The 25715-nt window shown below is 48.9% G+C and overlaps 2 protein-coding genes across 7 annotated transcripts; one reads left to right on the top strand and one right to left on the bottom strand.

The window, feature by feature from the left end:
• On the top strand, positions 8589–15727 carry NFE2 (nuclear factor, erythroid 2). 2 transcript variants are annotated; one of them, XM_021090964.1, is made up of 3 exons: positions 8589–8894; positions 13063–13231; positions 14445–15727. In XM_021090964.1, the coding sequence occupies exons 2-3, from the start codon at positions 13118–13120 to the stop codon at positions 15450–15452; spliced, it is 1122 nt and encodes a 373-aa protein (XP_020946623.1). In that variant the 5' UTR covers positions 8589–8894; positions 13063–13117; the 3' UTR covers positions 15453–15727.
• Positions 18981–25366, bottom strand: HNRNPA1 (heterogeneous nuclear ribonucleoprotein A1). 5 transcript variants are annotated; one of them, XR_002343824.1, is made up of 12 exons: positions 25208–25366; positions 24546–24662; positions 24106–24252; positions 23765–23975; positions 23581–23673; positions 23403–23495; positions 23219–23293; positions 22786–22944; positions 22117–22272; positions 21799–21867; positions 19311–19385; positions 18981–19123 (listed from the first exon to the last, which is right to left on the bottom strand). XR_002343824.1 is itself a non-coding variant. In XM_005663854.3 (11 exons), the coding sequence occupies exons 1-10, from the start codon at positions 25220–25222 to the stop codon at positions 21812–21814; spliced, it is 1122 nt and encodes a 373-aa protein (XP_005663911.1). In that variant the 5' UTR covers positions 25223–25366; the 3' UTR covers positions 20840–21561; positions 21799–21811. The 5 variants fall into 5 exon arrangements, 3 of the variants coding, with proteins under 3 accessions (XP_005663911.1, XP_005663912.1, NP_001070686.1); XR_002343825.1 differs by lacking the exon at positions 22786–22944; XM_005663854.3 differs by lacking the exons at positions 18981–19123; positions 19311–19385 and adding an exon at positions 20840–21561.

The raw sequence follows: 25715 nt of genomic DNA, 5'->3' as shown, positions 1-25715 counted from the left end.
GAGCCGTGTAGAAAAGAGACTTTGCCAGGGAAATATAGAACTATTTGACAATGCTGAGTTTAGGGAGCATAAATCTGAAGTATACTAGTCAACAAGACTCTGGGATTTCCTCCCTCAATAGGTAGCTGTCCAGGAGTTCCCTTTGTGGCTCAGTGGTTAACGAACCTGACTAGTATCCCTGAGAATAAAATAAAATAAATAGAGAGTTCCCTTCATGGCTCAGTGCTTAATGAGCCCGACTAGGAACCATGAGGTTGTGGGTTCAATCTCTGGCCTCACTCAGTGAGTTAAGGATCCTGCGTTGCCCTGAGCTGTGGTGTAGGTCACAGACACGGCTCGGATCCTGCATTGCTGTAACTGTGGTGTGGACCAGTGGCTACAGCGCCTATTCAACCCCTAGCCTGGGAACCTCTATATGCCTCGGGTGCAGCCCTAAAAAGCAAAATAAATAAATAAATAAAATAAATAGTACTAGAGGTCCTTGAGACAGAAGGGTGTTAGGGTGCAGGAGGGTTGTTAGGATACCAGAGGGGGAGTTCCCGTCGTGGCGCAGTGGTTAACGAATCTGACTAGGAACCATGAGGTTGCAGGTTCGGTCCCTGCGCTTGCTCAGTGGGTTAATGATCTGGCATTGCCGTGAGCTGTGGTGTAGGTTGCAGACGCGGCTCGGATCCTGCATTGCTGTGGCTCTGGGGTAGGCCGGTGGCTACAGCTCCGAATCGACCCCTAGCCTGGGAACCTCCATATGCCGCGGGAGCGGCCCAAGAAATAGCAAAAAAAAAAGACAAAAAAAAAGGGTACCAGAGGGAAAAGCAGAAGATGGTAAACAGAGGGTGAGATGCTTTCAGTTTCCGAGAATTTTATCTGGATTGAATTGTTCTCAATTTCTCTTCTTTTCCAACCCTGAGTTTTCCCTTATTTCTTCTTCCCACCTCTCCTCCCACCAGAGAGAGAGAAGCAATGAAGTCCAATTTTCATTTCCTGTCTGGACCACTGAGAGCCTGGATCTCCACCAGTCCACAGATGGCTCTGTCTCTCTTTTTCAGTCTCTCCATTCTGGAAAAGGGAAGCTGATGGTTGGGGGCTGGTGAGGCCAGGAGCCCTTGACCTTCCCCCCTGTGGGTGTCTCTGTCTCTAGCAAGTGACCTCTTTGAGGAAAACAAAGCCAGGGACAGCAGCAACCAGGCTGTGAGTGTGATTTCAGCTGCAACCGGGCGGAACAATTACAGAGGAGAACCAGAGAATATGGAGGCACCTTCATGGAAAGAGCTTTCAACACAAGAGAGTGTGGGAAGGGGCCCAGAGGCACTGAGCAAATGGGACAACCCTCATCCTGGGTCTCCAGTGCCATACTTGAGACTTGGGGATTCAAAAGGACCCAGGCTCACCACAGTGAAGAGAACCCAGGGTGCCCTATTCTTGTCACTTTAGGCCAAAATGGTCACTCTGAGAGACCAGAAGCCCCTCAGGAAAGCCCTCTGAGTTTTCCCAGGGGCATTCAGCCCAACCTGCCCCAGAGTCCTTGGATGGAGAGGACTGTCTTCGAGCTTTGATAGGTAGCTAGACTATGGGGGGAGTGGACCCTGAGCCTGGTCACCATGACATACTCTGCTGTCCCAGGAAACTGCAGGAAATGCCCCTTCCACCCAAACTTCCTTTCACAATCCCAGGACTCCCAGACTCTGTAACTGATCAAACTGCTATGACTTTCCCCCTACAACTGTGTATCACACATATTCTTTCTTCTGCCTGCCCAGAATGCTGTCCCCCATTTTTCTCCCTATAAAATTCAGTTTTTCAAGATTAGTTGAAAGTTTACCTTTTCTCTAAGGCCTTCCTTGAGAAAATTTGTCGCTCCTTTTTCTTTCTTCCTTCCTTTTTTTCTTCCCTTCTTTCTTTCTGCCATGCCCACAGCACACAGAAGTTCCCAGGCTGGGGATTGAACCTGCACCTGCCACCCAAGCCACAGCAGTGACCACACCAGATCCCTAACCCAGTGAGCCATCAGGGAACCCTTGCTCCTTTTTCTTTCTTTCCCCCAAATGTAGCTTATCCAGTTGCACATCGCATCACCATTTATCTGTTTATATACATGTCTGCCCAAAGGCAAGGCTCGCTCCTTAGTTATCTTGGTATACTCCGAATGTGATAATCTGCTAAATATTAGATAAATATTTATTGAATGAGTCATAGTATATTGTACTCCAGAACTAGACACTTTGAGGTATACATAAAAAAGACAAACCAGGAGTTCCCACTGTGGCACAGTGGGTTAAGAATCTAATTGCAAGAGCTTGGGTTGCTGTGAAGGCTTGGGTTCAATCCCAGCCTAATGCAGTGAGTTAAAGAATCTGTCATTACCGCAGCTGCGGTGTAGGTTGCAGCTGCCGCTTGGATTTGATCCCTGGCCCGGAACTTCCACCAGCTGCAGGTGCAGCAAAACAAACAAACAAACAAACCAAAAAACCCAGAAGTTCCTTTTGTGGCTCAGCAGTAACAAACATGATGGAGTACCCATGAGGACTCGGTTTCGATCCCTGACCTTGCTCAGTGGCTTAAGGATCCAGCGTTGCTGTGAGCTGTGTTGCAGGCCGGCAGCTGCAGGTCTAATTCGACCCCTAGCCTGGGAACTTCCATATGCCATGGGTGTGGCCCTAAAAAAAAAAAGACAAAACATAAGATTCAGTCCTCGAGAAGAAGTTTATTAGTTAACAATAATTTAATTTATTTAATATTTATTTGATAATAATATTAGATGTACCATTTATGTGCCATTTAATACTTCTTAGTATATATATCTTTGGTGCTGAATTACTAAATTAAACATACAGACCCAGTTTTTAACTTCCCACAATAACTTGTAAAATAAGTATTGTTATTATCCCCACATACAGATGGGTAAAATTAGATTCAGAGATGAAATAATTTGCTTGAGAGCCAAGGTTTGGATACAGGCATTTATTTCTGACTCTAAAACTCTTGCTCTTGGAGTTCCCGTTGTAGCTTAGCAGGTTAAGAACCTAACTTAGTGTCCTCGAGGATGCAAGTTCAATTCCTGGCCTCACTCAGTGGGTTTGGGTTAAGGACCTGCATTGCTAAAAGCTTCAGCTTGGGTCATAGTTCCAGCTCAAATCCAGTGTTGCTGTGGCTGTGGTGTAGGCTGGCAGCTGCAGTTCCCGTTTGATCCCTAGCCTGGGAACTTTAATATGCCTCAGGTGCAGCTGTAAAAATAAATAAATAAATAAAATTAAAAAAATAAAACTCATGCTCTTAACCACTATACTACAACACTTGAGACAAGTTTTGTATAATACCGTTTATATCATCACTATTACAGAATGATACAACAAAACGCAAAATCAGATGGTTCAATCAGATTTTTTTTTTTTTTTTTTTTTTTTTTTTGCTTTTTAGGGGTGCACCTGAGGCATATGGAGTTTCCCAGGCTAGGGGTCCAATCGGAACTGCAGCTACTGGCCACAGCCACAGCCACAGCCACAGCAATGCCGGATCCTTAACCCACTGAGTGAGGATTGAACCCAAAACCTCATGTTTCCTAGTCGGATTTGTTTCCTCTGCACCACGACGGGAACACCCAGGAATTTTTTTTTTTTTTTTTAAATCTTTTTCTTGGGCCGCACCAGTGGCATATGGAGGTTCCCAGGCCAGGGGTCTAATTGGAGCTGCAGTCACTGGCCTACACCACAGCTCACAGAAACGCTGGATCCTTAACCCACTGAGCGAGGCCAGAGATTGAACCCGCAACTTCATGGTTCCTGGTTGGATTTGTTAACCGCTGAGCCACAACAGGAACTCCTAGGAAAATTTTTAAATGAAGTTATTCTTTGGTACGTAAAATTGCAAAAGGAGTTAGACAAGAGAAATATGCGTAAGGGTTGAGGTAGCCAGAGAAGAGTGTCATGGAGATAGAACTTGAACTGAACTGGACCTGGGAAAGTGAATCAGAAGAAGGGGTCCAACGTTAATGTACTTTCTGTATAAGCGGTGTATGCACATTGTCTCATCTGATCCCTCACAAGAAGCTCTGTTGTCCCCATTTACTGAAGGCTCAAGGAGATTAGGCAGTTTTCCCAAAGTCCACGCTGCTGAGTGTTGAGCCAAGACCCAAACCCAGACCTCTCTTCCACCCCATACTGCCTCCAGTTGGGAGAAAGGGCCAAGGAATGCATTCTGGTGCAAGGGAACAGCAGCAACAAAAATAGGAGGCCGGAATGAACAGGATGCCTGTGGAAAGGAGGAAATAAATAGCCAGGCATCAAGCCTCCCAGCCTCTTAAGGAGCAGAGGGTGGGACTTCCTAGACAGCTCCGCCCCCTCCAGGGGATTGCAACAGGGTAGGGTGGGGGTTGGGATGCTGAGGTTCCTGGAAGGTGACTGAAGCCCATAAGGTTGGCACTGTGCCCACTGTGTGGCTAAAACTGGCCCCGCCCTGTGGGGCTGGGGTGGGAGAGCCATGGCCCAAGGGCTAGTTCCTGGAAGTCTACCACTCACGGCCCCCAAACACGGCTGCCTCCTAGTCCTGTTTCTCTCCTGGATCCAGTCTGCCTCCTGGCTTCAGGTGTGTCCCACATAGACTGTTCTCAGTCCCTGAAGCATTGAGGCACTCTGTCTCCAGGTTTCTATGCTTCCATCCCCTAAGACGGACAGACTCACTTTCTGGTTGTTCTCCCTTTCATCTTCCCCCAAACTCCACGAAATAGATATTATCATCATTATCTCCATTTTTCTAGGGAGGAAACAAAGCTCAGAAAGGGTTTGTTGCCCAAAGCCTCAGAGCCAGTGAATGCAGGGACTCAAGTCCAGGTCTTAAGATTCAAGATCTGGTCCTCTCTCATTTTACTCTATATCATGCAACCTACTCCTCTCTCTAGTTTTAGAATTAAGCTCTAGGGGTTATTTCTTCTGGACTATTCCAGACTCAACTATCAGCCTTCATCCATTTCAGTTTCAGTGCCAGGCTCCGCTGGCACTGCTCTCAGATGCCCGTCTCTGGGAACCTCAGTCCTGCCCAATTCCCTGGGCCCTTGAAAGCCACAAACTCTTTCGACCTGAGAGTGGGCCTCAGTGTCTCCTCAACTCCTGAGTCAATCCTCTAAGAATTTTTATCTGCGGAAAGGAACCTCCTCAAGGACTGTTTTATCCTAGCCTCATCCAAACTGGAACACAAGGAAAACCCAGTGGATGGCTTAGGACATCTGACTCCACCATCTGGGCCTCAGTTTCTATCTCCCCTGCCTTGCTTTAATAAGAGGGGCCTCACTATTCCCTAGTCCCAGACCCCCTCCAGCACCTCCCCCAGCCATCCGGGGCAACCGCCAGGCTCTGCAGCCTAGGATAACGCCCAGCCCTCCCTTGCACCCTGTGGCTGCCTCCCCTTTCCGTCTGTTGAGAGAGGAAGCCAGGGGGTGGCGGGTGCAACCCTGCAGGGCACTGATAAAAGGGCCAGCCCTGCCCCCGCCCCCTGGGGCCACTGCGGTCAGCCCAGCAGGCAAGCAGGCAAGGCAGCCAGCTCCCTCCGGGACCTGTGGCCCTCCCCTGGTTCCACCTCTACCCACCCCGCCCTACTCGGGAAGCTGGTTGCATAACCCAGTGGGGTGTTTGGCAACATTGCTTGTGGCTTGCCCTGATGCTGGTGGCGGTGTGCACACGCGCTGGGGTGTGGGTGGGGTGGATTGACCTGGGGCGACAACAAGTCAGCCTTTTGGGGATGCGTGAGCAGCATGGATGGAGAAGCGTATAACAGGAGAGCCGTGTTTTTCTCCGTGTTCTGTCTCTGTCCCCTTTGCTGAAGCGGGCGAATCTTGAGCATAGGAAAATCTTAGGTGTTCTGCCTTGCCTAGTCATAGGTATCAACCAACCCATTCACACTCCTGATCCCCTGCTAATCATACATCCAGTCAAGGAGATTTAAGATAGAACCGGGTTGACTCTAGGAATCTGAGAGGAGGGGGATAAAGGAAACATCCCCGCCCCTGAGGGCTGTAACGGGTGTTCTGGAGGCAGGACACACAGGCTGGTAACTGCAGTAACAGCATCTTCCTACAGGAGGGGAGTGCGGGTGAGGTGGGAGCGGCACCTCCACCTGGCGAGTCGCCCAAAGGAAGGGTGTCTGTTCACTTAGCTGAGCCTGCACAACCACGTCTGCCCGCCCGCCCCCCGCCACCTTAAGCAGTACACTGCTCCAAACGTGTCTATGCTCGCATGCAGGATTAAATACAACCTCTCCAATGTGATTTTCAAGACTTTCCAATCTAGCCCCAGTCAAACGCCTCTGGCTGCCTCTGGCTTATCTTTCACTACTTCTGACCCCACACTCCATCCTAAAAAACCCAAAGTGCTCCGTGTTTGATGCCTCTACGCCATCACACCTTCACTTGGAATGCCCTTCTCCCTTTCTCTGCCTGGAGAACCCCGAGTCATTCTCCACAGCCCAGGTTAATTGTCTCCGCCTCTGTGAAGCCAGATCTGAATTTCACCAGGCAGCAATTCTGCTCCGTAGCACTTTATGTAGACCTTTATTAATGTAATTCCCTGCTTAGACTGTTAATGCAGACACAGACTATGTCTTCTTCATCTCTGGGTTCCTGGGATGGGAAACATAGCAGACACTCAATAAATATTTGTTGAATGAATGAATGATGAGTAGACACTCAGTAAATATCCATTCATTCATTGGATAACTCATGTTATCCATAGTTGTGCTGCCATGCCACCAATAGTGTCCTGCACTGGTAGCTTTCATTCAGTAAATGTTTGTTGACTAGCTGTAACCTGATATCATTATTTAATCAGCCATAGCATGACTATCACCATTCCTCATCCTCTCTAAGGGGCCCAAATAAGTATGCAAGTGAGAGAGCTATTGACTGCTCATGTAGGTGACCCAGATTCATACCCAGGTCATCAAGAGACCCTGAACCCACATGTAACAGGCAGTGAAGCCATGGGTCATCGCCTGTCCTACGGAGATCGTGCCTGTAGAATCATGATTTCCTGGGATGGGGACAGAATTCGAAACATTGAACCATGGGAGTTCCCTCTGTGGCGCAGCGGAAATGAATCTGACTAGGAACCATGAGGATTTGGGTTCGATCCCTGGCCTCGCTTAGTGGGTTAAGGATACAGCACTGCCGTGAGCTGTGGTGTAGGTCGAAGACCTGGCTCGGATCCCGCGTTGCTGTGGCTGTGGCGTAGGCTGTCAGCTGTAGGTCTGATTGGACCCCTAGCCTGGGAACCTCCATATGCTGTGGGTGCGGCCCTAAAATTAAAAAAAAAAAAAAAAAAAGAATTGAAAACATTGAACCATGGATTTGGCATGAGTTTTGATCAAACCCACACACACAGACTGCAAGGAGGATGCAAAGAGGCAGGTATCGCCTTGCGCCCCTTGTGTTCCTGGGTTGTGTTCTGTGTGTAGGCTGTCCTGAGAGAGGACTGGGGAGGCTGAAATGGTGAACACTTGAAAGACTCCCAGAAGCTCTTCTTTACCAACTGGGAGAGGACATTTTCATTATTTTAGTAGCGAACACAACCCCAACAGAGACGGTTGGCTGAATGCCAGCCCTGCCTTAGGGTGGCAACTGCTTGCCTCTCCAGTCTTTGTTTCCAATTTTACTTGAACATCATAAGAAGAACAATCGAAGGAAAAAAAAACTGTAAGCTGCAGCTGTAAGGACTGAAGCTAGATATAGAAAGGACTTTCCTTAGAGCTGAAAGCCACTAAAATCTAGGAGGAAGCAAGACTTTTCTCCTAGTCTTGAGAGAGAGAGAGGTCTATTTGCTCTGGGACTTGGGTTGTGTGTTGAAGGCAGAGGGATGAACAAGCAACTTCTGGGGGTACTTGTTGGCCTGCTCCAGAGCGACTGTGGGTGTTGGGGTATGGACCTGGTCCCCTACACACAGGTCCTGGTCTGTCCAGGGCATGTGGCTGCCATGTGGCTAGAGTGCTTTGCCTGGGAAGAAAGGACAGAGGGCACCCAGGGTCCCCTTTAAGGGAGGTGAATAATGTTTCTACTGGCCGCCTCCCCCTTCAACTCCCCTCACACACTGACAACAAACCTGGCCAAGAAAGAGGCCTTTGTCCTCGGACATCTGAAGCTGCAGGGGGAGGGGAGAAGGCTACAGGTGAAAGGACACATCAAAAGCAGCCGGCCCTCCTCCCCCCAAAAGCTCCCCTACCCCTTTCCCAGATCCCAGGCTTTCCTTCTATAAAAGCAGTGCCCCGAATGCCCACCTGCCTAAGAGCTGGGATGCTAGACATTTGGTTCTTTTCTTCGGCAGCCCTCCATCTTACCGTGACTCAGTTTCCCTGTCCCTGAGAGAGTCAAGGGGGGCAAAAAGAAGGAGGTTACAACTTGTATAAAGTTTAGAGGTCACTTTGCCACGGATCATCCGGTTGGAATTCATCATATGCATGGGAGAAACACAGAGCTAGCTGGACTCCTGGGCTCAAAAGCAGGGCTGGGAGAGGCTTGGAGCCATGTGTGCCCCCGCTGGCCTGGCTGGGAGCAAGGTAGGGGCGGGGTGTGGGCAGAAACCACACTGGGCTCAAGTTTCCTCTCTTGGCCAGAAGGGGCAGGAGGAGAGGAGGGCCACGGGGAAAGGGGAGGGTTGGAGGAAGGACGGAGAACTCAGGCCGAGAGCTTCAGAGAGGAGGCTGGTGCGCCTGTCTGCCTGCCCCGGAGCTCCCCACCCTCAGCCGAGCCTCCACACTGGGTTCTCAGCGATGGCCCGGGGGCGGGGCATGGCCCTCCCCGGTTCTCAGAGGTAGCGGGGATCCTCACCCCCCTGGAGGTGTCAGCCCAGGCCCAGCCTCCCCAGAGACAGCAGCCGGAGCCTCATCTCTCTCCTCAACCCTGCTTGGACCCGCCACAGGTGCCTGAGGGGCCAGGTGGGAGGAGGATTCCAGTGGGATCCAGGGGCAGGCTGGGGCAGTGGAGGAGCCAGAGGGAGAAAATAACCAACTTGCCTCGAATTCCTGGGCGATCTCAGATTTTCCCAGGCTGCCCTTGGTTTAGGAATTTGACATCTTTGGGAATGTCTCTGGGAGAAGACCTAGATGGCTTCTGGAGCACACTGGGATTCTTGGGGTGAAAGGCTGTGGATGGGGACCAGACAGTGGTCCCCAGAGGCGTGCCTGAGGGACTGGGGAGTGACCCTGAGTAACCCTTCAGCAGGCTGGCTGCACTGTGGCAGCGGACAGACTCTCAGGTATAAGGTACCACCCTTTCGCCTACTCCATTCCATCACGCTGCCCCATCCAGCCATCTGGGAAAATTTAGGGGAAGGTGAGGAATCGGGGACTGTGGCTGCCTGGATCATTGAGCAGAGGTGTTGCCGCAGGGTGGGCTGAGCTCTTTCTCCCTTGGCCCCTTCTCTGCCCTGGGCAGAGGGCAGTAGGGATCAGCTGGAACTGAAAGGGAGAGGAAGGCATCCCATACACCCCAGGATAGTTCCCTCTGGCTGGAAATCTTGGCAGCTTGGGAAGCGAAGGGCTGGGATGCAGTGGAAGAGAAGAGGTAGGGTATAGAACCGCTGGGACTGAGATTCTCTAGTCATTGGCCCCTGAAAGAACTGGAGTTTGGGGTCTAATAACCAAGTGACAGGATGGCAGAAACTTGTTTCTCTCTCCCTCGTTCCCATGCACCGGTATGAGTCGTGTATGCCCCCAAGAGACTGGAATTTTACTGTGATGAAATCTTTTCCCCACCCCACTCACTCTCCTCCCCCATCTTTCCCCCCACCCCCTTTTCAAAGCTTCCATTCTGTTTCTTTCTCTCGCCTCTGGGTGCCTCCCTCTCTTTGGAGATTCTTTCTAATCTTTCTAAATAAACTGCTCACCTGCCACTCCATACTCCAGGTTTTGCTGATCCCTCCCCATCCTTTCACTGCCTCTGTTGACATCTGGAGAGGTGGGGTGGTCCCGTAAGCCACAGAACAGGGTCCCAGAGGCATGCTCTATTTCTGTATCTCCCCCTTGTCAAGGCACTAGAGCCCTGGGGCAGCAGATGAAGCCAATACCTTCCTGGCCCCAGCATCCCTGCCTAAATGGCCATCATTCTGTATCCTTAGACATGAGGCTTCATGTCATTCCGTTGTGTCCTCAGGGATTGTGACAAGATCCTTCAGGGAAGGCCCAGCAGGATGAGAATAAAGAGGGTAGATTCGAGTCCCAGGAGACGGCACCCATCCTACCTGATATGCAGTGTTGGGGAGTAAGATGGCTGGGGGATCTCAGAGTGTGGGCTCAACTAGAAAGTGGGGATTGATTGTTGCAAAAGGAAAGGGACACAGGGAGGCCCTCTCCTCACTCCCATGATCTCTCCAGCTTCTGTGCCCTCTGTGATGTCCTATTTGATCCAATTCTGACCATCCCCTCCTCCCTGAGCTATTCCACTGGTGGCCAGTCCCCTGGCCCGTCCTCAGGAACGTAGGGTCCTAAGACCCAGAGGAGCCTATGCCTGGTGTAGAGACCACTGCCTGTCCCTGAGTGTCTAGGGAAAAGCATCCTTTTTGGCCTCATGTGAACTTGCCCCTGTACCTGAGAGTTGGTTGAAGTTGATCCTGAGGTTCTCTTTAACTCCCTCTTCCCTAACCTCCTGCCTCCCCCAGCAACCCCTCTGGATTCTCATCTCCTCATCCCAGGGTGAGGGGAAGGTTGAATTCCTGGTCCTTATGAGAAGGGGCCAATTAGCTGGTCTCAGGGAGCTGGGCAGCCTAGAAGCCAACCTTGCCTGGATCAAGGGTGTGAAGCTAGAAAGCTTGAGATTACTTGCCAGGCTTCTTTTCTGGCTTTGGATGTAAATCCCTATGGTTGAACTAGTTTAGCAGTTTTCAAAGTAAGGTGGGCCTCTGGCATCAGAAACACCAGGCCACTGTTTAAAATGCTGATCGCTGGGTGCCTGCACGTTTGAATTCAATTCCATAGGTCTGGGGGCGGGGTTCAGAATTCTGTCTTTTTACAAGCATCCCAGGTGAATACAGCTCATGTTAACGTTAGTGACTGCCCGAGCCAGATGCAATCTACTCTAGGGGGTCCTCCAGGTCTGTCTCCGTTTAACGAGGGAGACTGAATAGGAGGCCATTTGCCCAAGACCATGTATCTGGAAGGCCAGAGAACCTGGTCTCCTGCCTCCTAGGGCAGAATCTTTGTACTGCACCTGAGTCAGATCCGGGAAACCCTAAGGAGGGACAAAATGGGATATGTGTGTGTGTGTGTGTGTGTGTGTGTGTGAAGGACTATGAGGCAAGAATCATTGTCCCTGCCCCCTAAAACCCCTTCTCCATTCACTTTGCCTTTGGGCAATTTCCGCCAGAACCTGGGTGGAGGAAGGTGGGGTTCCGGTGTTGAAATGGCATCCTGGACAGACATAAACACCCCACCCTCTGCCCACTGGCCAAGGCCTGTGCCTGCACCAACTCCCAGTCCTGGGGATGGCAGGGTAGGAAGGGGGTGGGGGCAGGGGCCAGGGGAGATCCTCCTTCGCAAGGGTCGTTTGCACTTCACACTAATTTCGGGCTGAATCAAACAGTGGATTCCATACTGAATAGCTGTGACAGGCCATCCTTGTGGTGACTGAGGTCATCCCATCCTAGGCTCTATCTTTCTCTAAATCCGTCCCCACCGCAACCTGCCTGCCTGCCTTTACTTCTGTGGCCAAGGTAGGGTGCAGGGTCAGGCCCTAAGAGATCAGGAGGCCCTTGCCAAATTTACTTGGAATCTCTTGCTGAAGGCGGGGTGAACAGATGCATGGTGAGACGGTTGGATGAGGAAAGAGGCTGGCAGAAGGGAGAAGATGAAGACAAGTGTGAGGGGTTGCTGAGAACATTCAGCTGCCCGAGCAGACAGGGACCTCCAAGTTCAACTTGTCTAACTCCCTGGTTTTACAAATGAGGAAACAGAGGCTCAGAGAAATGTGATGACTTGCCCAACATCGCGCCATTGCTTTGTGGCAGAGCTGCAGCTAGAACCCAGATCCAAAGACAAGGGGACAGAGGGAAGTGTGTATTCAAGCCTCTAAAGAGTGATTCTGTGGAAGAGAAGACAGACTGAGATTCCACAGAAAGGGCTGACCAGTGGCAACCGCCAGGAGAGTCTGGGCATGTGGAGACAGGGGAGTGGGATTGGGAAGGGGCCTGGAAGGCAGCGTAGACTCGTACAGTGAGCGAGGGTGGGTTCCAGACAGACCTGACCCTGCTATTTATGAGCTTGAGTCTCAATTTCTCAATGGATCTTGTAGGATGTACGTGAAAATCAATCTCATAAGCGAACGCTTCTGAAACACCAGCGCAGTTCTTGACAGATGCTGAATAAGTCTCTGCTATGGTTGTTGCATGACCTTCGGAGAGGAAAGACCCCTGGTTGTCTGGGGTGGGGAATAGCCAAGATGACCCTGCAGGACACAGGGCAGAGGTCCAGTGTCTCCAGAGACCATTCCTCTTCTGCTGCCTGCAGCTGATAAACCTCTTATCTGGCCCAGGCAGGGGAGCCCAGGGCCAGGATAGGAGGAGAGGGCAGGGCTGCTATCAGCCACCAGGCCTGGGCTGTATCTCAGAGAAGGGGCGGGGCTGTCTGCTGGCTCTTCCCACAAGGCGCTCCTTGGGCATCCCCAAGCGCTTGCTCTCATCTTGGAAAGAAAAGACTGAGATCTTAAAACTGAAGGCAGAGGAGGACAGCAGAAGTGATCCCCTGATGTTGCAGCAGGAAACAGGCGGAAAAACACCCTTAAATGATGTGACTTCTGTCCCGGCCAGTGATACGGTTTTGGGGACTAAGAAATAGGGGAAAGAGAAGGCATCTTGTGAAAAGAAGATAAACACCTACTGTGCTCCCAAAGGAACTGCCTACAGCCAGAGCAGGTGAGGTAGGGATAACACGGCAGAAAAGGGCTTTCTTGCTTAGGGAGTTGGTTGATGAGTCCAGCACGAATGGGGGGCAGTGAGGTGTCTCCTTCCCTGGCTGGAGGAGCCTCTCCATGGAGGAGGACAACACTGCTGACCCATGGCAGGGGACTTCCTAACCCCTGTTTCTCCTTTGACACAGACTGCTGGGACCATTTGGGCTTTCAGGACCTTGGACCAGGCCCTGGCCCAGTAGGATGCCCCCGTGTCCTCCCCAGCAGAGCAGGAACAGGGTGACACAGTTGCCCACTCCGGAGCTGGGTGAGATGGAACTGACTTGGCAAGAGATCATGTCCATCACTGAGCTGCAGGTGAGTGGGGGTGGGAGAGTTGGGGGTGGGAGGGGCGGTAGGGGGAGGGAAAAGGGAGAAACGGGGAGTCTGGCTGGGTCTGAGGCAGGGGGCTGGAGCAAGCAGAGCCCAGGGGCTCAAGATGGCAATGCTTTAGGCGCTGTAAAGAGAAGGGCTGGAGCTGGAGGGCGATCTGGATGGCAGACGGGGGAGCCTTGAGGGGGAGGGGGTGTGGATGAGCAGGAGATAGGAGTGGTGGGGAAGGAAGGATCTGATTGGGGGTGTAAGCTCTCTCAGCAGCCACTCTGCTCACGTCTCTCTACCCCACCTCAGGCCCCGTCTTTCCTTCCTCACCTTCTATGCTGACTCCTCCCATCCTGCCCATCTTCCTCCTTCATTCCCCCCTCAGCAGCTGGGCCCCTTTCCCTCAGGTAGCAGAGCAGTAGTAGTTCAGGGGCCTCGGGAAGGGGGGGGGCAGGCTATGCCGGGGTCCTCTCCTTCTGCTAGTTGGACAAAGGGGTGTCTGTTGGTTTAACAATGATGCCTTTGTCGCCAGGCGGGCTGGAGCAAGGTGGCTCCCCGATGTGGGTTGGGGGCCCTGTTTCTAGCATGTTCTCTCCTCCTCTCTGCACCTGGGCAGGGACAGAGAGACCGAAGGGGAGAGGGCAGAACTAGTGCAGGCTCCCTGAGGTACCTCTTAGCCTCAGACCTGGCTCTATGCCCACCCCATTCTCTCCCCAGCCATCAAGCCCCGGTCCTCAGGATCTGCCCTGAGCCCTCTTCTCACACAGCGGCTCCCTCTGCTGGGCACCCAGGGCATGGCCAAGGGCCTGCCCTTGCCCCTTTGACTCTAGATAATGGTGGCAGGAAAAGGGTTCTGAGGGTCATCTTGGATAATGACTTGTCTTCCCGAAGGAACTGAAGGAACTAAAGGGAAGTGAGCCATTTCAACCCAGGGAGAATGTCTCCTGAAGAGGAGGCGACCCCATAGTTGCTGCAGCCTTAGGTAGTCTCTTCTGAAGTCTGACCTCAGTGACTTCCCTTCCTGGTTAAGCTGCTTTCTTCATGAAATAGCTGTATCGAAACTTTGCAAGAAACTTTCAATGATGCTTAGCAGCTTTCTGGTCTCTTGGCTCACTGGGTCTTTCGGCAGGACCCAGCTTGGTTCTGAGAGAGAGCTGGTGTCTCATCTTCCTCAGCCTGTCTCCAACCCTCTTGGTGTCTTTTCTTGCAGGGCCTAAATGCTCCAAGTGAGCCATCGTTCGAGCCCCCAGCCCCAGTCCCGTACCCAGGGCCCCCGCCGCCTCCAAGTTACTGCCCCTGCTCAATCCACCCGGATGCTGGCTTCCCCCTTCCTCCACCACCTTATGAGCTGCCAGCACCCACATCTCATGTCCCGGAACCCCCATACTCCTATGGCAACATGACCGTACCAGCCTCCAAGCCACTGACCCTCTCAGGCCTGCTCAGTGACCCCCTCCCAGACCCCTTGGCCCTCCTGGACATTGGGTTGTCTGCAGGGCCATCCAAGCCCCAGGAAGACCCAGAATCCGACTCAGGATTATCCCTCAACTACAGCGACGCTGAGTCTCTTGAGCTGGAGGGGACAGAGGCTGGTCGGCGTCGCAGCGAGTATGTAGAAATGTACCCAGTGGAGTACCCCTACTCACTCATGCCCAACTCCTTGGCCCACCCCAACTATGCCTTGCCACCTGCTGAGCCCTCCTTAGCCTTAGAGCCCTCCTCGGGCCCTGTGCGGGCCAAGCCCACTGCTCGGGGGGAGGCGGGGAGTCGGGATGAGCGGCGGGCCCTGGCCATGAAGATCCCCTTTCCTACGGACAAGATCGTCAACTTGCCGGTAGATGACTTCAACGAGCTGTTGGCGAGGTACCCGCTGACGGAGAGCCAGCTGGCACTAGTCCGGGACATCCGAAGGCGGGGCAAGAACAAGGTGGCTGCCCAGAACTGTCGCAAGAGAAAGCTGGAGACCATCGTGCAGCTGGAGCGGGAACTGGAGCGGCTAGGCAGTGAGCGGGAGCGGCTTCTGCGGGCCCGAGGGGAGGCCGACCGGACCCTGGAGGTCATGCGCCAACAGCTGACGGAGCTGTACCGTGACATTTTCCAGCACCTGCGGGATGAAGCAGGCAACAGCTACTCCCCTGAAGAATATGTGCTGCAACAGGCTGCTGATGGGGCCATCTTCCTGGTGCCTCGGGGGACCAAGATGGAGGCCACAGACTGAGCTGGCCGGAGGGGTGGGACTGGTGATGGAGGCTTCCTTCATGCTCGTCTGAGAAAGGTTCTCTGCAACTCTGAGGCCCAGAAGGAGCTGAGTTCTGCAGACCAGGAGGGGGCAACCATGGGCAACCTGGCATTTGGAAGGTCCAAGGTGTGTTCAGTGAGGCTTGCCTGGAGGCGAGGAAGGGAGGGGAGGGCTGGAATCTCTCTTCCGTGATGCAGTTTCCTAGGTCTCCAATCTCTTGTTTGAGCTTCGGTATATAAAGCGCTCTCCAGAAATAGCCTTCCCCTGTGTCTTCCTTCTCAAGGGAGGGTGATGAAGCGGAGCGCTCCTCAGAGCTTGCTGCCTATTGGTGGCGGCGAGTTCTGCCGAGTTCGTTTCTTTCCCCTACAGCTCTGTTGGGCTGGACACATGAACTTGAATTGTGTGTGGAGAGAGCTACCACCCTCACCCCCCTTTTCAGAGCCTGGGGCCATAGATGATTTGAGGATCCCTACCTTCCCCGGTGGTCCCCTATTTATAGGGCTGGGATTGCTGCTGAAGCTGGTTAGACGGCTGTGAGAGGTCCCCCGAGGGTTAAGCTTGACCTTTTGGGAACTTAGGAGCACCCCAAATCCTGGAAGGCCCACAGGCCTTCTTTTCTGTTCTCCCCCTCATGTCTACTTCTACAAGACTCAGCCTGGGTTCTGATGTGCCAGAGCTGTCTCAGAAGACCGAGTGAGCTGACCTTGATTGGAATGACAGAATCTGATTGGACAGCCAAGTTTCAGGGCATTCCCACTCATGTCTGGGTAAAATCTGCCCCACAGCAGAGCGCAATATGCATTTCAGTGAAATCTTTTTTCTTTTTGGTCTTTTTGTCTTTCAGGGCCACACTGGCAGCATATGGAAGTTCCCAGGCTAGGGGGTCCAACTGGAGCTGGAGCTGCTGGCCTACACCACAGCCACAGCAAATCTGGATCTGAGCCACATCTGCAACCTACACCACATCACATCTCACAGCAACGCTGGATCCTTAACTCACTCTTCGGGGCCAGGGATTGAACCCGCATCCTCATGGATGCTAGTTGGGCTCGCTAACTGCTGAGCCATAACGGGAACTCTTCAGTGAAATCTTCTGTCTCCCTGGTTATGTTAGACAGATGCTACCATTTTTTTTTTTTTTTGCTTTTTAAGGGCCGCACCCAAGGCATGTGGAAATTTCCAGGCTAGGGGTCGAATCAGAGCTATAGCTGCCCGCCACAGCCACAGCCACAGCCACGCCAGATCTGAGCCGTCTGCAACCTACATCACAGCAAAGGCAGATCCTTAACCCACTGAGCAAGGCCAGGGATTCAACCTGCAGCCTCATGGTTCCTAGTCGGATTCATTCCCGCTGTGCCACGATGGGAATTCCCCCTTTCCTTGTTTTGAAGCCCACCTTTTCTAGATTCTTGAAGATCTAAGGCCTTTTATTTTTTCTTAGAACAGATTAAGTTTCGGAATCCTTAGCCTCATTGATCAAAATCCAATCAAGCCTCATATACCTTCATTTCCTTGCTTGGAGCTGGGGTGGGTCCCATCTTCCCTAGTCACTAGATTATCTCTTTGGAGTATTTTTTCTTTTCGGCTGCACCAATGACATGCAGAAGTTCTCGGGCCAGGGATTGAACCTGTACCACAGCAGCGATGACACTGGATCCTTAACCCCCTGCCACAAAGGGAACCTTTGGAGTTTTTTACTTCTATTCAACTTTACTAGCTCCATTCAACAGAGTAAACTTATTTCCAAGTTCTGATAGTCACTACAGTTGTGAGACAAAAAAGCAAAGGTGATCAAACACGTGGAATCTTCTTGTCTACTGATTGGGAGAAACATGGTCTCTAGGGAATGAAATTTTCCTACTAGTACATCTGAGGACAGTCCAACTTGTCCACGCTCTCAAAAACTGGAGGCGTCCCCGTCATGGCTCAGCGGAAATGAATCTGACTAGCATCCAAGAGCACGCAGGTTTGATCCCTGGCCTTGCTCAGTGGGTTAGTAGAGATCTGTTGTTGCCGTGAGCTGTGGTGTAGGTCGCAGACGCGGCACAGATCTGGCGTTGCTGTGGCTGTGGTGTTGGCTACAGCTCCAATTTGACCCCTAGCCTGGGAACCTCTATATGCCGTTGGTGGGGCCCTAAAAAAAGACCAAAAATAAAAACTTGAAAATGAGGTTACAAGTAGTAGCGGGATTAGTTGTTCAATTTGCTTATTCACAAAACGGATATTAGTCACAAAAGGGATAGTAGACAAAAGGGTTTTTCATTCTAACCAAGCTCACAGATGGTGATTTATTTGTCCTGTGGCACATGGAGGTTCCCAGGCTTGGGGTCGAATCAGAGCTGTAGCTACCAGCCTATGGCATAGCCACAGCAATGCACTGTGTGGGCGACCAGCACCACAGGACGCTAGTCGGGTTCGTTAACTACTGAGCCACGAGAGAACTCCACAGATTCAATTTAGACACTTATTCAACATTTACTAGGCACCTGAGTTTCAGGCATAGGGTGCACAGAAGACAGATACCTCTTGGAGGTAGACTGCAGTGGGTTAAAACCCATATACATGTATACATCAGCACCTAAGGCAAAAGATGAAGTGACCAGGGATCTCCACAGGTCAAGAATTTTAACATTTATATTTGTTATTTCTTCCCCTAAAAACAGGGGATTTGCTTTTTTTTGGCCACACCCACATTATTAGTTTCCTGAGCTGCAGCTATGCTGGACCCACCCCCACCAACCCATTGCACTGGTCCAGGGACCATAAACGGTGCCTCCACAGTAACACCAATCATTAACCCACTCTCTGCCATTAAACCATGTAACTTACTTTTTCGCAAACTGGTAGCCTGAGTGGTCCTGTCCCTCTAAATCATGGTTGTGTGAAACAGATAAATCTTCAGTAGTGGAGATTCTTACTCATAATTCTGATAATAACTAACCTATATTCTCTTTAGCAAGGCTGGAAATTCAGGCTAAATAATGACCTTTGAAGATGGTATCTGCTTAAAGAGCTCAACCGCTACTTTCAGGTTCACTACCTTTGACAAAAAAGCTTCTATACTGTATAACTTACTCTTGGCTACATTTCAAGCCTGAAATAGCTAATAAATGCTTGTTCATTATGACGGCCCCAAGAACTGGTAAGCAGAACTTACCAAATTCAACAGCAGCCGTTGGCCTTTACTACATGATTTTCACTTGCCAGAAACTACAAAAAGGACATACTCAAGAGGAGCAAGCAATAGTAAACAACTTACTTCTAACTGGCCAAGATTCACTCTAGCAGTGAAAGCCAATTTCTAATTTTACTAAACCACAAATGCTGATAGGGCAAAATTTAAATCACTTCTAACCCAATCCTCCCTCCATGTGAATTAAAACTGGTACAGCTGACTATAGGGAACATCTGGAAGGGGTGGGTGAGGGGAAGGCATTTAACTTTGACTAAAAATTCTCCTGGTTTACCAGATACTTAACAAATAGTATGGAGATAAAACAAACGGAACCAAGTTAAACGTGTCTTTATTTTCCAAAGTCCATTCACAAAACTGAATTGATTAATTTCAGCTGCATAGCAGCTAATGATTACTGCATAGCAGTTAAAATGAACAGTGAGTGGCTCAGAGAAATGTCCTCTTAAGGATGTTCCTGCAACAAAGAAAAAAAAAAAGGATATTACATCCATTCTCCTCACTGGGAGCCCAGCTGCTAAGTTTCTTACTGGTTACACAATCTAAGAACAAATAAACCAAATGAGATTCTTACTTTTTTGGTTCTAAAGCACAACTTGCCATTTTATTTTGGGAATATTAAACTCTGTTACTTTATAACTTACCTTTTAGCCATGAGCTTGGACTGAAGAGTTCCCGGTTTTTTAAGAGCTGATAAGCCTGTAGTAGCAGACTCCTCCCTAGAAAAGTAAAGGGCCTTTAGAACTAGCTTTTCTCTGAGACAAGTTCCATCTCAGGCTAAATCCTCCCACCCCCATTAATGGTCCACCCACCCTCCCACCACAATTTTGGGGAAAGATTCTAATGCATTACTTTGAGCCACTGTTTTAAGATAATAGGTCAAAAGAAGGTAGAAAACAAATTAAAAGGGTAGAAATTATCACAGAAATGATTAAAGTGCTCACTTCCCTCAATTGGGAGCCACCAAGAATAGGGTGTCAATTTAAAGCCAATTATCTCCAGAAAAACCAAGATCAGCTTAACTGGACTAGTTTTGGCTCAACACATTAGGGACAATTTAAGAGAAAACTGGACTTTAGAACTATATGGATGTAAGTAAAATCTGTTCTTACCTACCAGCATAGCAATAAAACCTTTTCTCCTGGTTCTGACTGCTAGTCCTAAGAGTCAGGTGTGCCTTACTCTGGTCTGCCTCCTTCCTTGCGATGGTCACTCAAACTTCACTCCCTCCTAGCTTTCATGGAGGGTGCCGTGGCCTGCCCCTGGCTTATCTGTACTCCACATACCACAAGTGTCTACTCTCAGCTGTAGAGTGTCTGAGCTCGGAGCCATTCGCGCTATACTTGCTAGCAGTTCCTAGTAGCTGAACATCTCTCCTGGATCTTTAAAGGCATTGTCACGAATCCTGAGGTATCTGCAAACTCCCTCAATAGTTAAGGTTCCACCTGCCATTGCAAACTCAGCCAGTAGTATCAAGCCCATGGAACTATTATCCATGTTTTCCATTTCCCACCCACCTCCACCTCCCACACAACCCCACCCACCCCCTCCCAAACTTCCAAGTCACACACCCATGGAATGGAATACATAGTCCTATAGCGATAAACATATCTCTAGGCTACTGGGTACAATGGCACTGAAATTGAGGGCACCAAAGGGGAGGGCTCAAAGGAAGCTATATACAAATAACAATGATTTGATATTAAGTAAACTCTTATAAAGATTTAGAAATCATTTTCTATATACAATCAACATTTTAGGGTGGTTGTGTGATCTTGTGCCACATTTAAAGGAAAACTGCAGTCAGCATGAATATAAGCATAATACAGTTCCTCACCACTTCTGCAATTTTAATTTCCATATAATTAACTAGTACGGTCAATCCATAAACCTCTATAAAGACCCACCCAATCAGAACAAAAACTGCAGTTTTCCTTTAATGACTGTTTTGGTGTTAAACGTAAAATTCTTACTGGTACTGGTCAGTTTAAAAAGGTCTCCCCAAAACTTCTAATTTGTGGATTTACGGGGTGGCATTAACCAGCAGCTGGTTTCTACTCTCTGGCAGAGTTTTGAACTTGAATTGTGATAGAAGCATTCAACATTATTAGGGGTAGCGGGTAGGGAAAGTCCAAAGCTCTGCCAGTCCCAAATCCATACAGTTGCCATTCCATTCAAGAGGGTATTAAATCGTTTATTGATTACACATGATAATGGATGATACACAAGCTTCATTCTCATCTATAACTTTATCTGGTACCATAATTCAATTTAGATATATTGCATAGGATGTGCCAACAATCATATTAATAACCAAAAAAAACCTCCATGACTTTGCTTGGGTGGCCCCTTTAAGGGTGAACTCCAGGTCACAACACAGTTAACTGTCAGTTCAACTACACCAAGGTTTCTGAAGACAAGGGCTTCTCCACCCAAGCAGGTTGTAAATTTCAAATGGAACCTGGCATCACCCTGAAGGTATTCTAACTTCACACTGTTGGGGTAATTTACCAAAATGGCTTCAGAGTAGACTAACTTTACACAGCACATTTAAAAAAAGACACATTTATTCAGCGTCATGATCAGACTATTACATTTAGCAATCAACAGCATGGGTGCAAAAAAAAAAAAAAAAAAAAAAATCTACATTAAAACCCTTTGTTGGAATGCTTTACACTTTCCACAGAACAGAAACTAAAATAACCTGTTATACAATTAGTCACAAATACAGTCCTCGAGTTTTTTTGCCCATACACATGAGTATTGTCTAAAACATGTCTTCTTTGTAGCAGCTAGGCCCTGCCACCACTGTGCTTGGCTGAGTTCACAAATCTGTTGTAACCTGTAGCTTCCCTGTCACTTCTCTGGCTCTCCTCTCCTGCTAAGCTTTGTTTCCTGTTGAACAATATGGAATAAAGTTGTTAATCTAAACATATTAAGACTCAAGGCTACAATCCAATAGCAAGTTTTCTTTCCCACAAATTTTGCTGATCTGAATATTAACTTAACATCCACAATTTTACTGCAATTTTAATGTTAAGTATGTTGCACTGCTCAGCTACATTAGGGTTACTGGGTTCATTATCAATTTTAAAAAAAGTTAAGTAAAAGCACAAAAAGGTGTTCACTTACCTGGCAGTAATAATTAAAACCTTCTGCCACTGCCATAGCTACTGCTGCTGCTGGAACCGCCATAGCCACCTACGAACAAATTTGTTCCCTTAAGCTTTAGAAATACCAACAATACATAATGCTTTTATATTTGGGATGATAAAATTCAAATTCACAAAGTTTGGGCCCGTATGGTTTCCCCAATTCAACAAGCTACCAGTCACTTACAATTCAAAGTTTTAAGCTGTTAACTTTTTGCTGTCTAAGAACTGCCTAAAGATCAAATGTTTCCCTTTATCAAAGCTCATTTACCCTCCGAATACCACATATATACTATACCTTGGTTTCGTGGTTTGGCAAAGTATTGGCCTCCACCACCATAAGGGCCAGAACTTCTGCCTCCAAAATTTCCTCCTTTCATGGGTCCAAAATTTGAAGATTGATTGTTGTAATTGCCAAAATCATTGTAGCTTCCGCCACCTCCAAAATTGCTTCCTAAGAATAGAAAAGAGGCCTTTACCTGTTACTTGGGAAAATGATAAATTCTAGTGTTCAGAGCAAATGATTACATGATCTACCTGCCTTTCTCCCAAACTCTGGTTGTTTCAAAGTTTAATTACATATTTCATTCCTTCTGGGCAAGGCATTCAGTTGAATAATCCAGTAGCTAGAAATTTACCCCTGACTCACCATGGTAGAGCAAGTAGTATAGTCTCTAGCCTCGAAGGCTGTTGTTACCCATCCAGGGGCACCGCAAACACATGCTGGATACATCAACTAAGTGCCTAAATAAAAGCTAACCTAATCCCGATTAACTGTAGGCACCACTATCCCCCTTAATCTATTTGGGAGTGAGGCGGCCCCAGCTTAAAGCTAGGAGGAGGTAGCATTGCAAGCCCATTAAAAGAAAGTACCATGCAGTAAAACACATTATGCCTAGAGAGCATCAAGTTCCCATATGGCTAAGCTAGCTATTTGCACCAAGTACTTGGATCACTGGATACCTACCACTACCACCGCCAAAGCCGCCTCCGCCTCCTCCGTTGTTATAGCTGTCATAGCTGCCACTCCCGCCATAGCCACTGCCCTGGTTTCCATAACCCTGTCCACCACTTCCATAGCCTCTGCTTCCTCCAGAGTAACCAGGGCCGCCTCCTCCATAACCACCTACAAGAATACAATTCTTCTCAATAAGACACAAGTATTCAACATTCAAATTCTGTGCAAGCATGATGGCTAAAGGCCGGCTCACAACATGCTGTAAGAGTCAAACTTGAACTTATCATGCACTAAAGTTTTAGTATCTACTAGCCTATTCTAAAAGTAGTCAAACTTTTTACCTGTAGTTTCTTAAAAAACAAAAAAATCCAACAACAAAACGAACTAAAAAAACCCACACACGCACACACAAAATTTTAACAGTAAAAACAAAAAAACTTACCGTCATTACCAAATCCATTATAGCCATCCCCACTGCCACCATATCCACCACCACCACGACTGCCACCAAAGCCACCTGGAACAGAATTTAAAAGCCAGGTTTGAAGTATGTGGATCGCATACAAATCACACCCTTCTAAGCCTAAATTCTAAGAAGCGTTAAAATAATAAAAAACCATACATACCTCGACCACTAAAGTTTCCCCCACGACCAAAGTTGTCATTTCCACCAAAACCACCTCCACGACCACCACCAAAGTTTCCAGAACCACTTCGACCTGAAGAAAAAAATGTTAACGTTAAATTGTACCGGTTAAAATCATTCAAAATGATGCTTAAGGTTTAATTAAGCAACAAACTCACCTCTTTGGCTGGATGAAGCACTAGCCATCTCTTGCTTGGATAGGGCTTTCCTCACTTCACAGTTGTGGCCATTCACAGTGTGGTATTTCTGAACTGAAAAATTTGAAAGTAAGACACCATCTCAGAGTTTAGGACACAAATGGATTTCAGAACTCTTAGCGAATGCCAACCACCTGCTACTTACTGACAATCTTGTCTACGGAGTCATGGTCATCAAAAGTTACAAAAGCAAAACCTCTCTTTTTGCCACTGCCCCTGTCCGTCATGATTTCAATCACTTCGATTTTCCCATACTGTTCAAAATAATCTCTTAGGTGATGTTCTTCAGTGTCTTCTTTAATGCCACCAACAAAAATCTTTTTCACAGTTAAGTGGGCACCAGGTCTTTGAGAATCCTAAAGGGGGAGAAAATAGTAACAATCCTAAGACCATGTTAATACTAAGTCTGTTACATCCCCTTAATGTGAGTGAATCCTGCTAATCGAACATTTCCAGTCGATGAAACACAAGAAAAACATCACTTACTTCTCTTGAGACGGCCCTCTTTGGTTCCACAACTCTTCCATCCACCTTGTGCGGCCTTGCATTCATGGCTGCATCCACCTCCTCCACAGTGGCATACGTGACAAACCCGAAACCTCTGGAGCGCTTGGTGTTTGGGTCCCTCATTACCTTTAATGTTTATTTAGCACATGGTAAGACACCAGAAGTTACAGCCTTTTCTACCTTGACTAAGGCAATGGAAAACTTTCTACCAACCCTCTAAACGAAGCTCTTCAATGACCACCGCCCCCACCCCTTAAACCTAACAATTGGGAGCTTTTCAGCTATGAAGCCACACCTTCCTTTGTCAAGTAAGCTATAAAGTCAATAGGAATCTTCATAAGCATTCAAACAGCAACGACAGCGAGATAAGCCAAGAAAAACAACTAGCTCTAAGGCCTTTTGTCTCTTCCAAGTCTTACCACACAGTCTGTGAGCGTTCCCCATTGCTCAAAATGGCTCCTCAGACTCTCATCGGTTGTTTCAAAGCTCAAACCTCCGATGAAGAGCTTCCGCAGCTGTTCGGGCTCTTTGGGAGACTAGAAGTAGGGGCAAAAAAAGCGTTAAATAGGGCTATAACGCAAACAAGCTCCCCGCTACAAGAAGCAACACCAGGTAGCAACGTACGAAGCTTTTATTGTTCCCTCGGGTCGCTGTAAGCCACGTGCTTCTCCCCATCTGGGGAGGCGGTATGTTGGGGGCTGGGAAGCGGCGAGCGCATGCGCCCCTTACTCTCCCTACGACGCACGCGCAACAAAAGGACTGGGAGGGCGTGCATCGCCAAAATTGGACTACAGCTACTCTTTAAGAAAGTCGTCCACTAGGACAAGGATGAAAAACAGACCGAATGTGTCCACGAGCATTGCAAAAAAGAACGAGAGCAGCGTGATAACCAAGGATTGCACGACGACAGCCTCATGGCGACGAGGACAAAATGGCGACCTGAACTCAGGGAGGGGTAGGCCCCGGCAGCGACCGAAGAACTGCCGAAAAGGCTGGTGCAAGCAGCCAAACCAGACTGCACCCTACCAAACTCAGCAAGCGGCGAAGAAGAAAACGCAGATGAAAAAAGAGTCTCACTCACCTCTGACTTAGACATGACGGTAGTGGGGAGGAGGTTACAACGATGCTTACTCGGCGGCGTCCGGGGGCAGAAAGGAGTAATCTAACGAACGAGTCTGCCAGCCTACCTTCGGCCTCGCTTTTTTATCCCGCCTCCTCGCGTTCGGCATTGGTAGACTCCGCCCCTGAGTAGCTCTGATTGGATATTTGACATAGCTTTCCCCCACTATTGGTCTCTCGTATGCGTTGCTGTGTAACGTCATCCGTTTGGGCGTTCTACGCAGTCTCAACCCCTCCCGGTCCATTGGTTCCTAAGTAATATTATTCTTAACTAGACTGATTGGCTGGTCAACCAATGATTCATATTTGAATTATTTCGGGTATTGAGATAACTTTTTAATTAGCTATGTCCGGAATATTCAACGCCTGTGTCAAAGCATTTTTAATACTATGTATCAAAAAAGTAGCTAGCATGTGACAATTTGGCGGAACGGGGGCGGGGGCAAGATCGCCTGCTGAGCGCATGTGTA

This window comes from Sus scrofa, chromosome 5, assembly GCF_000003025.6.
Source record: "Sus scrofa isolate TJ Tabasco breed Duroc chromosome 5, Sscrofa11.1, whole genome shotgun sequence".
NCBI lineage: Eukaryota > Metazoa > Chordata > Mammalia > Artiodactyla > Suidae > Sus > Sus scrofa.
Note: the sequence above shows the minus strand (reverse complement) of the source record. Positions and strands in the feature narration are given on the sequence as shown.

Bases quoted from the DNA above. Each gene is read 5' to 3' on its own strand.
- NFE2 (XM_021090964.1), top strand. From the start codon at position 13,118: ATGCCCCCGTGTCCTCCCCAGCAGAGCAGGAACAGGGTGACACAGTTG. The intron at 13,232-14,444 runs GTGAGTGGGGGT...CTTTTCTTGCAG, and splicing joins TGTCCATCACTGAGCTGCAG to GGCCTAAATGCTCCAAGTGA.
- HNRNPA1 (XM_005663854.3), bottom strand. The intron at 24,253-24,545 runs GTAAGACTTGGA...TAAACATTAAAG, and splicing joins GAACGCTCACAGACTGTGTG to GTAATGAGGGACCCAAACAC. The intron at 23,976-24,105 runs GTAAGTGATGTT...CTCCCCCTTTAG, and splicing joins AGAGGGCCGTCTCAAGAGAA to GATTCTCAAAGACCTGGTGC.